Source organism: Bactrocera dorsalis, chromosome 6, assembly GCF_023373825.1.
Source record: "Bactrocera dorsalis isolate Fly_Bdor chromosome 6, ASM2337382v1, whole genome shotgun sequence".
NCBI lineage: Eukaryota > Metazoa > Arthropoda > Insecta > Diptera > Tephritidae > Bactrocera > Bactrocera dorsalis.
In genome coordinates this window covers 28,514,176-28,531,342 of record NC_064308.1, presented here as the reverse complement: position 1 = coordinate 28,531,342, position 17,167 = coordinate 28,514,176, and the positions used below count along the sequence as shown (strand labels likewise).

The following is a 17,167-nucleotide window of genomic DNA, read 5'->3' as shown; positions in this document are numbered from 1 at the left end:
GAACAAAATATGTATTCGCTAACGTTTTTATTTATGTTGCTTGAGGAAGAACGTGAGAGAAGTCGGCGTGATCTAAAAATTCACCGAAAATCACTGAGGGACAAGAGCAACCCTTTCTATGTGGACGAAACAATGTATATCGGCTATGTTCGTAATACTATGTTCAGACCGACACTTAATCACACGATTTCGGCTGTTGAATGGATTATCCCACTAATCTTAAAAATTTATCAAGATTTCGCCATACAAAAATGACAGTTCAAAATCACTTCATTGAAATGATTTGAAACTGATCCACGCTAAATCTGTCCGTGCGACTCTGTTTTTGCGCAATCTACTTGTCAGCACTCGAAAAATAGTAGTCAGCACTGGAAATCTGTTACATTGTCACAGCTGATTTAGACACTGCAAAAGGAAAAAAAAATGTAAAAAAAACAAATTTTTTTAAAGCAATGAATCGAATTTCACCTGAAAATCGACCAAATAAATGAGAAAATGCATCCATTATTTCTATTATATGGAAAATATTAAGAAAAGACTGCTTTTATTTCAAAATACTATATGACAATCTTTTCTTTTGATAAATATTAAGCGATGTGAATTCTTGAATGACAATAACAGCTGTTTTTTGATCTTTCTAACGGCAGTGAGAACACTGTTGGATTATGAAATGCTTAAGTGTAATCTAATCTTTGAAATTTTCGGTCTGAACATAGTATAAATGCATCATGACGATTGCATAACAAACAGAACGTTCAGAAATGCCAATATTGCAGCACTGCAATAATCAAGCGTTCAAAAAGACAACACTTCTATCAGCTGTCACTCATAATTTCTATCAAAAAGTTGTTTACTGCATTTAACTACCATGTCTGACGAAAAGTAAGTGCAAAACTGTTTTATTTTAATTTTTGTATTGAAATTTAGTTAAATTATGTTAATAATAATTGTATAAATTATTTTTAAATTTTTAGTGAAAATCTCAGTAATGCGGAGACACAGTTATTGCTGAGAGTACGGATGAATATGGAGGACGAGTTTAAATCGGGTAGAAGGAAAAAAAATGTATTGTTGAAGCGATCCGAAAGCTGTCGGAACGTCACCCTGTTATTACATAGCTTCCATAATGTCATGTACAGACAATTCTCTAACGAATGACCATCACGGTCAAGCCTTGCAGTTACCCAGTGTAGAGTCAAAGCCTTTTCCAAAGCCTAATTAAAGTGAAACTATAAATTATTAATTTTCATAAAACTTATAAAACCTCAAAAGTGGCCTAATTCATTCGGAAATGGGAACAGAAAATGTCCTCGGGAAACGACTTTATTGTTTTAATAAATGATTTGTTTTTAGGTATATTTCTTTTTAAAGACAAACATTTGTACCTACAAATTTTTCTTTTTGACTTCAATACCCTTCTTTTTCTTAAATTTAAAGAAAATCTACCATTTCTTTGCTCACAAATTTCGTCTAGTGTTAGATTCAGCAAAATTTCCATTTTAGTATTATACGCGTTCAAAAATGCAAACAAATGTATCTGCAAATTGTCAAAAATTGTATAAGAAGTATCAAACGTCAAACTTGCAGTGTTGCTACTGTTGCTTATGCTGCAAGTCATGATGCATTTACGAACATAGCCATCTTTACTTCATCGATTGTCTTCGGTTTTACGGTTTTTAGCTGAAGGAGGCTATCAGCATGGAGTGGGTAAAGACTTCGATATTCCAATGGCTCAGTCAACATTTTGTTGCATCTTAAAAGAAGTATTGGGATTGCTTCAGTCCCATTTGTGCCCTCAGTGGATAAACTTCGAGTTAAGTAACGTAGAAAAAAGTGAAGCGAAAAAGTTTTTTTTCAGAAATTCGGATTTCCACGCGCGATTTTGTGTGTAGACGGGACACATATTAAAATCCTTGCTCCAACTAAAGATAAGTTTCTCTATTATAACCGCAAAGGATACTTTAGTATTAATGCCATGATTGTAAGTTTGGTGACAAATTCACATTTCAAACATCTTAATCAATGTTTTGCAGATATGTGAGAATAAAATGAAAATACGTTATGTGAATGCTCAGTTTCCTGGCAGCAATCACGACTCCCACATATGGAAATTTATTTCTCCGTTAGCACAAACCTGTCGTACAAAAATTCCGCTAAACTTAAAACTTTTCCGTTCCGAGTGAATTCAGTGAATGCAACTCTACGAATTTCGAACTTATTTTCGGAACTGTTCGAATTGCATGATATCAGTTTCGTAACTTTCCCGAAAAAACAGTCTACGATGGATTGCGTGATAGAGCTGATGGGTTTCGCGTATGTTCGAAAAGACGAAAATCCAATCAGATCCCATGACACCTTTAAACATCAGAATTGGTTTAAAATTCTGACAATTAAGCACATCTGTCTTGAATTCCACAACACATTAAAGTATGCAAACATTAAATACACAAGAACTGTAGCACAACCCGGAAGAGAAAATGCAACTGTATTATTTTTTGCATAGAAGTGCAAAGCTAATTATTTCATATTCATTACAAATATAATTTTTTAAATTCAAGTTATTTTATCATAGTTTATTATATTATCATATCTATTATTTATATTTAACAAACGCAGGCCGAAAAACATATACATAAAAGAGTGAAAATCGTTAAACTCAATCGAGGACTACGTACGGTAGTATAGTAAGCAATTCATCATTGTAGGAACGCAATTGTAGAACTTGGTGCCACTCTTTAAATTGTTGAATCCGGGCACAATTATTGCCATCTTCCTGATTTGCATCCTCGTCCATAACGCGCAGACCTGTGCAACCAACTGGGCTGACACCGTCAACAAATTTTTGTTTTGTATTAATATTTAAAGCAGCATCAGTATTAACATTGGAATCGCCATGAATGTTTATATAATTTAGCTCTTTAAAGTCATTGCCATTACCGATTCGTTTATTAAGATTAATTTGAGTTTTTAAACAAGGATCTTTAACATAGTTACTAATTAAATTAATGTTATTACTGTTTTTATTATACATGTTATTATAATCATCACAATTTTTATTTGCGAGCATTTGCTCTTGTTGTTTTTCTGCATCAACAGTAGCACGGCCGCCGTAATAAATATTGTTAAAAGAGTACAGTAGTCCGTTGTTTTCTAAAGGCAATTCTTCGTTGACATTATCTTCTATATTACTACCAGTAGAATCAGCAAGCGCAGGAATACTTTTCGCCTTTGAGATAACAGTATTTAAAGACAGCATTGATTCATCGTTGTCTGCACCGTCCTCTTCATCTACAATTTTAACTCCATCAATATTGTCTCCTTTAATACCACTATTATTTTTGAGATCCAGGGCATCACTCGAATCATTATCGGAGTCATTTACGCCACAGTCTTCACTTATAACTCCATTTTCTGTTGACAAATCGCATGAGGAGCAACTGGAATAAATTGTAAAAGGTGACAAATTACATTTTCGCTGATGGGCGTATGATTCCCTTTTAAGTGATTCTAATTGAATGTCAATTTCAGAATTAGCGATACCACTAGACTTTACATCGCCATCAAAACTTATGTTGTCTTCTAAGTCGTTACAATGATCATAGTCGCTATCATTGGCACAGCTTGAGCTACAACTGCTGAAATTTAGAATACTTTGCTTAATCCCTGCTGCATTAGATATAATAACCTCATGAGAGAAGAATAGCTCACGATGAAGTTTTACATCTCGCAAACAATCTAAATGTTCCTTTGTATTCTTCTTAATTTTACGTCTTCTATGTTGTTTCCGTTTTTTTAAACATATACTCTTAGTTATTGGTGCAGATGGGCTATTATCTGGGTCTTCAAACGTATTAATACCACCGCATTGTTGTATAATCGACGTTGGAATAGTTGGATGTGTGTCTACCTGAACATCGGATTGAAGTTGTGGGCGAATTTCTTCAATTGACGACAGATTAGTTGTTTCTAAAACTTCTGATGTTAAATGATTATTTATACCTTCGCAAACCTCCAGCTCTTTTACAACAAGCGCATGCATGTCTAAACCTCTATTATTTTTTTTAGTTTGTACAAAAGTTTTATTGGATATAATGGGTGATATTGCTATAGTTGATGCGTGAGAACCGTACGTATTACTGCTTGCGATAGTTGGAGATATGACAGAAGTAGAATTTGAGGGAGAATTAGTTTTACTAGGAGTTTTTTTAATAGTTAGTACTATATGGTTATTGCCAGTTGAAGGCGCCGATATATCTCGTGTGACAACTTCGTGAAAATCACCACTATAATCATCAATGTCTTCATATTCATCGAACTCTACATCACCATCAATATCTAGGTTTTCATAACATTCGTACTCCATTTCTTGTTGATCATTATAGCTGTTTTCAACTGAATTCGCAATAATCTCGTCATCGCCACTTCCTAAATTACACTGATTGCATGTGGAAATGTGGCTGCCTGGACTATTTATTGACGCAAATTCTTCATTTTCGGCAGTAACCTGACGTGCACTTTTATTTTGATCCTCAATGGGAGTTCCTTCATTTCCATCGTCGTTACCTTCTATAGGTGGTTCCTCATTGTCTTCAGCACTGCTATTATTGCTGCTACCACCTGAAAATTGCATTTGAGTTGCTACTTTACCGTTTATTGCAATTTTTATCCGTTTGATTCTTGGTCGTTTATTTTTCTGACTAGCGCTGCCAACTTGAACATTATCAGCTACTGATCTTGGTATAATTTTTCTGCGTTTACTTCTCCTTTCGGTGTTTACGTCCAAAATCGTTTGACCCTTAAACTGACTTTTCACTTTGAAGCTAATCGACGGTTGGGTTTGTTTCAAAATTGAATTACTACAGCTGCTGCCGTGCCTACTATACGCATTTTTATCATTGTTTACTGAAAATGTTGCATTTTTTGCTTTTTCTGCGGTGCCCATAGGCAGCATCGTGTTAGGCAATAAACTGCCATCTAATTTGCAACTAGAATCACTAATTGTTACAACTGTGGAGTCGATCTCATTATATCCCCGTAGGTTTTTTGAAATTTTTTTTGGTTCTATGTTACTGTACACATTCAACGGCGTTTTCGTTCCTACGTTTGAGCTGTAATCTAAATGATCAGCAATAGCAAGTAGATTTTGCCCATTCCGATCACTCCCATTTAACTCATTTGAATTTGCCAGAAATAGGTCAGTGCCGTGACCGACTACATCAATAGTTATGTCTTTAAGCATGACATTGTTATTGTTATTTTTGCTTACAATAGCACCAGCTGCTACGTCGAAACTTTTTGTCAAACTAAGCACTGCATCATTTAACTGGTCGCAAATATCTGTTAAACCTTTAGATTCGTTTAACTTAGCGTCGTCTGTCAGATAATAATTTCCCGATACTGTTTGATTGTTTTCTGTATTGATGCTCATACAAGTTCCTTGTTCATCAGTCTTGTACCCTTCAATTCTTTTATTGGCCTCAAACTGTTCCACTGCACTGCCATCATTTAGAGACGCACGTTTGGCGGATGCAGTGCCATTTGCTTTATGGCATGTTTTACGTTTGTCCGATTTAAGTTTAAATTTATTTAATAACACTGAACGAGCTACACCTAAAAATGGTATAGTAAACAATTTTGGAGTCGCTGCTGCCTTTTTAGGCCTGGAGGTTTCAAAAAAATTTATATGGCTTAAATCTTTAGGTATGCGTTCCGTTGCAAAGACACCGTACTTTGGTACAACATTGCTACCATCTGTTACTACATAACCTTGTTCGACGTCGACTGCTGTGATAACATCATCCAGTGCCATGTTCAGCGCAATAGTATAATTAGCATCATCCCAATTACCGTTAACATTCGGTATGAAGCAATTATGTAAGGCATCAATGTGAAATTTTGTAATTCTTTGGGTTTGTAAGTCAAAACGTTGCATTGCCATACACTTGGGATCCTCTGCTACTTCATACGTAGGAAGGATAGGCATAGGTATTTCGTAATTCAGTTGAGTGTGTTCAACAACGGGCACTTTAAAATTGAGTAATTGGGACTGTTGAAAATCGCTATCAGTTGTTTCAATCGTTTCTGGTTCTGGTTCGGCTTCTGCAATGCTTTCCTGTTCTTTTCTCAAACTAGCAGCAGCGGCTTCCGCTTTTATTTTAGGCAGTGGATCCTCATCTTCATCAAAATCAAGATCAAATATTGATTTCTTAGGTTTCGGTTTCGAAACAGTTGGTAGCAATCGAGAATTCGGTAACATCGGCTTCAAAACGTTTTCATCGGATTTAAAAGTATTTCCAGCATTAGCTTCAATCTTAATAGCAAATTTATCCACGTCCTCGCTTAGAAAGCTTTCATGATAGTTTGGTGTCTGTTCATTTTGTTTTGTGGTTTCTTCTTCTTTTACCTTATTTTTAGCGGACTCGTCGGAGTCGTTATTAGTTTGAGATATTTCAATTACTTTACATGAACATGGTACTAACTCTGCTGTGCACTTTAATTCAATGGCATTGGAAAGTGATACAGGTGGCAATTTATTTAAGATCTCAATCAACTGTTTTTCAATTACAGCTATTTGGTTTCCGGCATCACTATATTTATTGCTCTCAATCAGAGGATTTGTATTAATTTTCGCTTCAGGCTGTTGTTGAATATTACTATTACTGTCGAAGGATAGTGAGCGCTTTAGATGCTTAGGGACTGCAGAGCTATCTCGAGAGGGTTCTGAAGTGCCTGTATCGCTAGTAGTCTCACATTCACCTTAAAAAATATAAGTTTGAAGTATTATGGAATAGGAATTACTCATTCTTCAACTTACCTGCATGTATATTAGTCATATTTTCTGGTGTAGAACGTGTAGCCATTGTGGACATGGTGGCATTGGTGGAACAGGCATCGAAAGTATGCGGTGATTGTAAGGAGGGTTCTACAATATAATGAGATGTTAACTTGTGCAAAAACAAGCATGTTTTGTGAATTTAAATGTCTTTGTTTACATGGTATATAAAGTATAGAATTCGAGTAGTGTTGAATTCAATTATTTAGAATTAAAAAGTACGCAAATGGCAGACATTATTCGAACATGTCTAAAAAAAAATAGAATTCCGGCGCTCCTCATAACTTGAATCATCCGAAATCACAAAATACAGGTTCATTCGTAGAAAATACTTTTGATCAGGTTTATTATCTCAATTATTTTTGTTTTTTTTTTCTTTATGCGAACGTATTGAACGTATCTTTAGTGTTCCAAATTGCAAAGGGATCGATGTAGTAATTTTGATGTTATGAAGGTCCGAATTTGAAAACGTGAATTGTACGGAAACCCCTTTAAAAGGTTAGCTGTAGTGCTTTCTGCGATTGGCAGGAACCTTTTTGCACAGCCAAATAAATTGAATACATGTGGCTTACCGGGCCGTATTGAAGAGTAAAAGCGGCTGTATAGGTTTTTTGCACAGCCAAAACAATTTATACATTAAAATTAAAGGATGATCCACTTCGAAGTTCCTTACTTTTTTTAAAGAAAACACACAGAAACTTCAAATTTAATGGGGAATGTTTATATCTATTCCAAAGAACATTTTTTGGGTTTTAATTTTTGAAGATTTTCTTATCTTTACAGAACGTGAATTTTCATAATAAAGTTGAAGAATTTGTAAACGTTGTTCAGGCGAAATGCCAAACAATACTGAAAGAAAATAACATGACAGTTTGAATATCACCAACTACGACAAGACAACAACCACGGCAAACGACAAAGGACAATATAACATCTTACTAGAGGAGCGTGCGTTGTTTGAAGAGCATGCCAGGGACGATGACGACGACAGGCACTCATGCAACGACGCTCAGCAGGCGACATCCACTGCGGTCGGTGCTGTTGAAGCGAACACCACCAAAATCCCAAAGCAGGAAGAAGTCTTGAAGAGTTTGCGCGCAACATGGTCAGAGGCAGCAGTGCCTTCCCAGAAGCTGATGTCCGGTTAACGCAATCCTGACCGCATGTACTTACTGCTTTTCAGTATCTTCTTACAGAAGAGGTATATAAAGTATGGGTACCCAGTATCCTTCGATGGGGTGTAATTTAAGGGAGATGATGGTGAATGTGGAATTTACTCAAACAATAATATAGGTTACAGAGACTTGCATAAAAGTTAGGAACAATATTGATTTCTTTTGTATTTCACAGTTCTGTCTGGAGCATAACGCTTCAACTTTGTTTCATCGGAAAAATCACCTAAGACCACCGTTTGAAAAGCTACGCTACCCCCGTAACGTTTCATTTTTTTATACCGCTATTTACCGCTGTCACTTTGACGGGAGCCGTAGCAGAGCTATAGCAGAAGAATGTAAAAGTATGTGCCCTACTACTCTGCTCGGAGTTTTGTTACACAAAAAACTATAGCTGTAGAGATAGTCAAAAATGAAATGAAAAAAATCTAAATAAAAAACTTATTTTATTCAGTCAGTGCACAGTTTGAGGGCTAGACCATTTTAAGTGCAATCGCATAGCTAACATGGATTGCACCATTGTTATCAACAGAACACTCCTAAAAGTACAATATTCCAAATAATACCATATTTAGAACTTAATAACTTACAAACCTCTGCTTTAATGTTGTCATAAGTTCATAAAAAATCGGTATCGGTTATATATCGATCATATTCTTCGTGTTTCGCTTCATAATGCCTTTGAATATTGTATTTTTTCATCTGAACATGTTATAGCAGACATTGTATGACATAAATACTTTTCTTCCCATTCCACATGAAATTAATTAATTTTACTTTTTAAATTTTGAGCACTGTTTTCACGGACTGATAACATTACTACACATTTAAATTATAATTTCAGTTTATGAACCACTGTTCCACTTCAAACACATATGCACAAATAACCGCTTAGCACACACCTATTAGCGTTTGAATTCTATTTGTGTGCTTAACCACTCTCAATTAATTATGTCATACTGCGCAAATATATTTTTACTTGATGATTTTTTATTTTTTTGAAAATATGTATTCCCTTTCTAGAGTGCGTATTATTATTTTAATACATTTCCAGAGCCTAGACCTTAAAAATTTAATAAAACAATTATAGACAAAAACCTCAATTCTTTGAATAGTTTGGTAAAACTAACAAAACAAACTGAAAAATATCACAAATCATATATTTATATAAGCGTTTTCATTAAATGGAATTGCAATATGTTTAAAGAAAATATATATTATGGTCACAAGTATCTTTTTTTATATATATGTAGATATATAAAACTGCCTTACATATGTACAGAAAAAGATTTCCCAATTGTAACTAAAATGAGTTTGTACAACTGGCGTCATCATCATTAACAGTTTTATCACATATACATAGGTGTGAACAAAATAGGAACAACAATACGGTATTGTAAAGTTTTAAAATGAGCTGTTTTCTTATTAAATAAAACTGTTTTTAGATACAAGTATATGTACAAGTAAAACTTATTTTCCTAACAGTCATTGCAATTTCCCACCGTACAAAAATAAATAAATAAAAAGAAATATTAATGCGAAACTCTAAACCCTGCAAAATATTTTACCTCTTTTTGTTCACACAACAGTACAATTCCGATATGAAGTAAATTTTCGCCGATTAATTTGTGTACAATGTCAGTATTGCCGCAACTATTCTGCGATGAACATAAAATTTCGAAGGAATGTCATTGATTTTTTCGAAACTTTTAATGCCCTTCCTTCCGTAAATTGATATTCCCCTCATCTAGCCCTCGTGCGCACTTTGCTAACTTTGCGGGCTAAACATTTTCCCAATCTCTGAGTTACTGTATTAAGTAAGTAGTAATTAAAAAGAAATAAGTAAATACATAAAAAGGAACAAAAATTTATGCATATAACACTATCTAAGCTAGTTGAGTTAAGCTGAACTAGAAGTATATTTTCCAAGAGCTCCTACCTCTGCGAATGGTATGCACCTTTTCGTGGTGCAGGGGCTAAACTACAATACATTTTTGGCATCTCCCGACCTTCATGAGCGATGCTGCTTGGCATCTCACCAAGCGACCAAGAGCTACCACCTCTTAATCTAGGGAGTTACGCGACTCCCGTGCCCAATGGATGATTTGCAGCCAGGAAGTTAATTTGGCTGTATTTGAACGGAACGGCGGGCACGATGACCCTCACAGGAAGGAGATGAATGGAGCCAGTCTGAAGTGGTGAAGAGGTTATGGCCGGCGAAGTCGTTGGAGTCGGAGAAGCTTACCGAGCTCCAGGACTTCCTCATCGAAGAGGTATTCAGATGCAGTGAATTCGCAGCGTCCTTCCTTGGGATGAATTTAAAAGCAGGCATGTTTCAGGTCTTGCAGTCCACCTGGCTACGGGAGTTCACTACCAAGTTGAAAGGCTGGAAGGGTCCCGTCCTCTGCGGAAAAAGAGCGGGGGATATACTGATCATGCACATGCGCATGCGCGTAGTTAGCAGCAAGGTCGAGAAAAAGGGTTGGAGACTAAACTTGGGCATAGAAGACGAGTCGTCCAAGTATGTCCGAGCAGCAAGCTTCCGCCTATACTATAGGTTCAGCACGGTGGTATTGAGGCCATACAAGCCTACAACAGCCACCGGGAGCAAGGAAGCGGAAAAGATGCAGATGGATGAGGTTGCTACTCAAGCCAACGTCAGTAGGGCGAAACAGGTTGCGACTTGGGAAGTCCCCGACGAGAGGACTTTCGCTCAAGGAGGGGAGCTACCCTCCACGCAGGAACTCCTCGAGGGGCTAGGAGACCCGATGGATGGCAGTGCGTATGACAGCGGGGTTGAGGATTTGCCCCTCATCGAACCGATTCTATAGTGGCCGTCAACGTCCAGGTGAACCTGCACTACACGGCGGCATTCTCGGCTGTCATAGCGAGTAGGTTTACTTCGGTTAATCTGGACATCCTGCTGATCCAAGAGCCTTGGGTCTACAAAGGCGAGGCTAGAGCCTCAAGACAGATTCCATCTCTCTAGCGAGAGACCTAGAAATTATGTAGTAGTCACGAACAATATTGGCTTCTTTGATGCAGGATCTGGTGGCGGTGCAAGCCAGGGACTATGAAGGCAAAGACTTTGTCCTGGCACCAGCCTTTTTCCCTGGAAAAGCATCCACAGCAGCCCCCCAGGCGGTGGATAGACTGGTAAGGTACTGCAGGAGACACAAGCTGCCCCTAATCATTGGATGTGATGCGAACGCCCATCACATGAAATGGGGCAGTACGGACTGCAACGCACGAAGTGATTCTCTTTTAGAGTATATAGTAAGTAGTAACTTACCTATAGAGAATGTAGGGTGTTAACCCACCTTCATTACAATAAGCAGCAGAGGTTCTTGACATCACCTTGAGCAACGAGCCTGTGAACGGATTTGTCTCACAATGGAGGGTGGGGCAGATTGACAATAGTGTTACCAGGAATGAAGAGCTGCTGTTCTGCGTTAAACGAGTCCATCATAGAAGCATATCACTGCCCCCTAAAGGCGACCTGACATGACAGGCGCAACTGTCCCTGGTGGTTAAGGAAACTCGCAGATCACAGGAAATAGGCACGAAAGCAGTTTAGCAAAGCGAAACATACGGGGGTCTGGAAAAAATATAGGGGCAGCCTAACCTTATATAATAAGGAGATTAGGTCTGCAAAGCAGGCAAGCTTAAGGAGATTCTGTAAAAATGTCACCTCGACACCAGAAGCAGCTAGGCTGCATAAGGCACTGGCCAGAAGCAAGACTGACACAGTACTGGCAATCAAAAGAAGCGACGGGACATTTACGACCAGCGCAGAAGATAGAGTTACGGCGCTTCTGCGGGCGGACTTCCCGGAAACAATTCGGGAAGACCAGTGTCTACCCGTAGTCGGACACAAGCTGAAAAGTGCACCCTTGCATGCTGTTCAGCATGCATACGACCAATATTGCTCTGTACCAGTTAACCTCTGAGATAAAGAGTTCGCTGGAGAGAGGCTTTCCTAGACATCGAAGGTTCTTTTGACAACACGGCACTGGAGAAAAGGAATGTGGCAGGACAAGGGGCTGCCCATAGCACGGCGTGCTATCCCCCCTGCTATGGAGTCTTGTCGTGGACGACCTTCTAGCACTGCTAACCGACTATGGGATCCGCGCCAAGAGTACGCGACATTGTAAGTATAGCCAGAGGCAGATTTGAGAACACTCTACGACCTACTACAAAGAGGTTTGCACCTGGCAAAAGGGTTATGTAGTGGGGTTGAGTTGAACATCAACCCCTCCAAGGCGACCATCGTCCCGTTTACGAGACGTAGGTTCCTACCCGGTCTCAGGAACCTTACACTTGAGGGCAGAGATGACCTACGTGGTCAAATATTTTGGTCTCACGCTAGATTCCACTTTGCGGTGGAGCAGCATGTTGACCTGACCTTGGTTAAGGCGACAAAAGCACTAATGGCGTGCAAGCGGCTGCAGGAAAATCCTGAGAAGAGAAGAGCACACCAGTGGCCACCATAGAAGGACCTCAAAACTCGCCGAAACAGGAGTACATCACTCAAATGCGACGAGCAGAAGAGGAATCTTTGGAAAAATGCAAGAGTATTGTGCAAATCATGAGGACGGCGATGGCAAAGCAAAAGAAGGTCAGCTTGGATGTCAAGAACGGAGCGGCACAGCTGGACGAACTCTTCAACGTAATGAAGTACCGCAGAAACTGGCTCACCGCAGAAAACGAGAAAAGACGCGGACTTCTAAGCAGACGGATCACGACCACAGAGCCAACAACCTCGAAGCGGCGAGCGACAAGTCCAGTGGAGCCTCGAGAAAGAGTACGACCAAGAAGTGAAAAGGACGGCCAGTGGCAAAAAGTCTTGCCCAAAAAAGCAAGGAAGATACACGCATTAGAAGGAACGGAAAACAAAAACCCAAAAGAGGGAGGACAACAAGGGAGGAATATCGCCTCAAACCAGAAAGCAAAAATCAGGCCCAAACGGCAATCGGAGGCCGTAATCATTAAGCCAGCAGAAGGAAATAGCTACGCCGAGTTCCTCAAGAATATCCGCAGCAAGGTTAACCTAAGAGAAGCAGAGATGAAAATCAAAGGGATCCGCAAAACAAGAGCCGGGGCTTTACTACTGGAGCTGGAGAAGGGACAATCCACAAAAGCCAGTTTCTGCGAGGCACTCAAGACGACCCTCCGAGAATCCGCAACCGTGGCCGACGTCAAATCAAAAGCCGCAATAGAGATTAGAGACCTCGACTCCCTTTCAACAAAAGAGGAAGTAGCAGAGGCTGTAAAAAAAAATGCTACAGGACTCCATCGAAGACTCGACGATAAGCATAACCGCACCTAACACAAGAGAGCAGGTCAGGGCATATATAACGCTCGATGAGGATAAAGCTGACACACTGATGCGACAGGCACGCATAAAAATCGGCTGGGTAAATTGCAGACTGCGACTGAAAGAAACCCCAAAAAGATGCTTTCGCTGCTTTGGACCTGGGCACTTAACCTGGGACTGCAAAGGGCCCGATAGAAGAGGACAAGGTGCTTGCATAAAATGCGACCAACCAGTTCACAAAATGAAAGAGTGCACAAAGCTTCCCTCATGCTGCCTCTGCATGGAGGCTAAACACGAAAAAGTTGACCATATCCCGGGATCCGCAAAATGTATGGTATATAGGAAATACCAAAACAAATGAATATCTTACAAGCCAATATGCATAGAACGCCTACGAATTAATCATCATAAGCCAGCAATATAAAAAGAAAGAGAGAGGTACCTGGTTGGAAGATAGCAGCTCGACCGCCGCTATATGGCTACCACCAGGGAGTAACGCCATCACTGTAGACAAAGGGAACAGCAATGGTTTTGTCTGGGCCAATGCGACCTTTTTACAGTAATCAGCTGCTACTTGACGCCAAGCGATAGTATACAGGAATTCCAAGAAAAGCTCGACAACATTGAGGACACAGCCAGGTCAATAGAAGGTCAACTAATTATCGCCGGAGACCTAAATTCCAAAGCAGTAGAGTTGGGTATGCCAAACACGGACTTGAGAGGAAAGCGCATTCTAGAAATGGCTGCGCGCCTAAGCCTAATAGTGTCAGTAGTCAACACGGGAAACGCAACCACGTTTAGAAGACCGGGATGCGAAGAAACTACACCAGACATCACTCTATCATCAGAACGCTTGGCAGGCTCAATAAAGAAATGGAAAGTCCTGGAGGACTACACTGGCAGCGATCACCAGTACATTTCCTTCACTATCGATACAGGAACAAACGCTAACCAGCACAGGAAAAAGACTGCAACACGGAAGTGGAACATTTCGAAGCTAAATACTTCGAAATTGATCTCCGCAATAGACGAACAAAATCAATCTAGCAACTCCCCAAAAAATGCAAGAAAAATTGTCGAGCACACAATGCTTAACATAACAAGAGCCTGTAAAAAATCAATGCCCAAGGCTTCCCACAGCAAACATAAGGCAGCAGTCTACTGGTGGACTGCAAATGTCGCCCAACTCAGGCGCACATGCCTCCGCCTTCGCAGATCCTACACGAGATCCAGACGCAGAGGAGCCGCACCCGAAGAAGCCGAGCAATATAAATCAGCAAAAAAGGAGCTGAAGCACGCCATCGACGACAGCAAAAAGAAAAAATGGGAGGAACTACGCGAGGATATAAACAGAAACCCCTGGGGACTCGGATATAAAGTAGTTATGAAGAAACTCGGCGCTCGAGCAAAACCACCTGACTTAACCGCTGTCAAAATGGATCACATCGTGAACGCACTATTCCCCACACACGAAAGCAGGGCTAGTGACCCAGAACAAACATCAAGATCTGCGCTAATCCCCCACTTCACCCTTGAAGAGCTGCAGCTAACCACTGGCAAGCTCAAGGCCAACAAATCACCTGGTCCGGACGGGATCCCAGCAGAAATCCTCAAAATAATCGCAGCAGAGCGCTCGGCAGTACTACTAAACATGTATAACGCCTGCCTTGAAACCGGGATATTTCCCGAACCATGGAAAAAGCAACGGCTGGTGTTAATCAGTAAGGGAAAAGGAGACCCCAACTCGCCATCAACATACCGTCCTCTATGCATGCTTGATACAGCGGGAAAGCTATATGAAAGCCTAATAAAACCCAGACTCGAAGCGGCTATTAACGAAGCTGGAGGACTGTCCCCTAGACAACATGGCTTTAGACCCGGCAGATCAGCTATAGGAGCCATAAAATGCATTATTGAAAGCGTAGAAGCAGCACAGCGTAGATGGCATAAATTTAAAGAATAGTATTACTGGCGACTCTAGATGTCCGAAACGCCTTCAACAGTGCTAGATGGGTGGACATGATCGACGCTCTCGAAAAAAGCTTCAAGATACCGGACTACCTCAGGGCTGTGGTGCGGAGCTACCTTAGCAACAGAAAACTGCTGTACGAAACCAAAGAAGGGCCACGACAGAAAGCGGTTACGTCAGGAGCAGCACAAGGATCTATTCTAGGCCCAGACTTATGGAACATTAGCTACGACGCTATATTAAAACTAGAAATGCCAGACGAATCATATTTAATTGGCTACGCGGACGACATCGCGGCAGTAATCACAGCAAGAGATACAGAAGAAGCGCGAAGGAAGCTGAATCAGGTCATGATACGGACGCAAACATGGCTTAACACCCACAACCTCCAGCTAGCTACGGAAAAAACAGAGCTGCTACTGTTAACAAACAAGCACATACCTCTCGAGATAAGCATGCACACAACTACGGACAATCTTAGGACACAAAGAGCAGTAAACTACCTAGGCGTAAGACTGGACCCCAGACTAACTTTCTGGGTACAAATCCAGCACGCCGCAGGAAAGGCAGCGAAGATCACCTCTCAACTGAGCCGATTAATGGCCAACATAGGAGGCCCCAGCCAAGAAAAGAGAAAGCTCCTAATGTCGACGACAATCAGCGTCTTACTATACGGAGTCGAGATCTGGGCAGACGCGCTTAAAAAGGAAAACCGGCGTAAGGTAATGGCCAGAGTGCACCGCACCGCAGCCCTCAGAGTTGCATCCGCCTACCGGACAGTATCCGGGATGCAATATTAGTTATAAGCGAAAATGCTCCAATCGACCTACTAGCATACGAAAGGAAAAAGCTGTGGGAGCTAAAGAAATCATCCGATCATAGCAAGAGCGCAATACAACAAATAAGGAAAGATACAATAACAACATGGCAACAAAGATGGGAGAATGAAAGTCGTGGCAGATGGACGGCCAGGCTAATAAAAAATCTAGACTTATGGACAACCCGTAAATTCGGAGAAGTCGATTATTACACAACCCAGCTTTTATCCGGTCACGGATACTTCAAAAAGTACCTCCACAGAATGGGAAAAGTCGAAGAGCCGTCATGCCTATACAACGACGCGACAGAAGACGACGCTGAACACACCTTCTTCGAATGTGCGCGCTGGCGACAAGCACGCACCGCCGTAGAAAACCTGGTTGGCCCAATAAACGCGGACAATTTAATCATCGTGATGTTGGAGAGTGAAGCAAACTGGGAAACTATCACGAATTTCGCAGCAATCTTGCTTGGCAGCAAAAAGCGGGACCTGGACGCAGGTGCGCAGATGTAAATTTCTCAATGAGAAAAATGGAACGCCATTTGGTTGGGCGACGGTTCCTTAGAGGGAGGGTTTTTAGTGACCTGCAAGTGGCACATACCGCTGCTGTGACGACAGCACCGATGATGCGGAAGGCATTTTCCACCCCCTCACCCGCAAAAAAAAAAAAAATTGCCTTGTATGTTGCCAACAACGTTTCTTTGTCTTTTCCCCATGTGCTGCCGGCTAGCGACTTGAGGATTTTGTTTCGGCTCTGTACCTTGGCGATAATCGCGGTCGTATGGGGAGAGCTTTGATAGTAGCCCAAAGCTTACTCACACCGGTGGAGAGGTTGCAGGACTTCAGGTGCTCTATTCATTTCGTCCGCTTATGGTTTACCATACCCCGAATCTTATTCGGGGATCCCCGGGATCGGCATGGCGTAAGGTGTCGCGCTCGTTGGCTAAAACGGCTACTTCGGCTGGGAAATTGGGGCGGATTTCCGCTATTTTTCCAACCGGGATGAAGCGAGCGGTAGCTGCTGCGATCATCTTGCGGAATTGACGTTCGCCAACGC

At 40.7% G+C, this 17,167-nt stretch overlaps 2 protein-coding genes across 3 annotated transcripts in view; one reads left to right on the top strand and one right to left on the bottom strand.

Annotated features, from left to right (window-relative positions):
- Positions 1–17,167, top strand: part of LOC125779273 (uncharacterized) — an 854,525-nt gene that overhangs the window by 723,572 nt on the left and 113,786 nt on the right. The gene's annotated exons all lie outside the window — the stretch shown is intronic.
- Positions 2,489–17,167, bottom strand: part of LOC109579188 (mediator of RNA polymerase II transcription subunit 26) — a 38,351-nt gene continuing 23,672 nt past the window's right edge. For both annotated transcript variants that reach the window (XM_049460047.1, XM_049460048.1), the window contains exons 5-6: positions 6,815–6,922; positions 2,489–6,756 (exon numbers count right to left, since the gene is read on the bottom strand). In XM_049460047.1, coding sequence (XP_049316004.1) covers positions 2,657–6,756; positions 6,815–6,922 — 4,208 coding nt within the window. In that variant the 3' untranslated portion in view covers positions 2,489–2,656. The remainder of the gene's footprint in view (positions 6,757–6,814; positions 6,923–17,167) is intronic.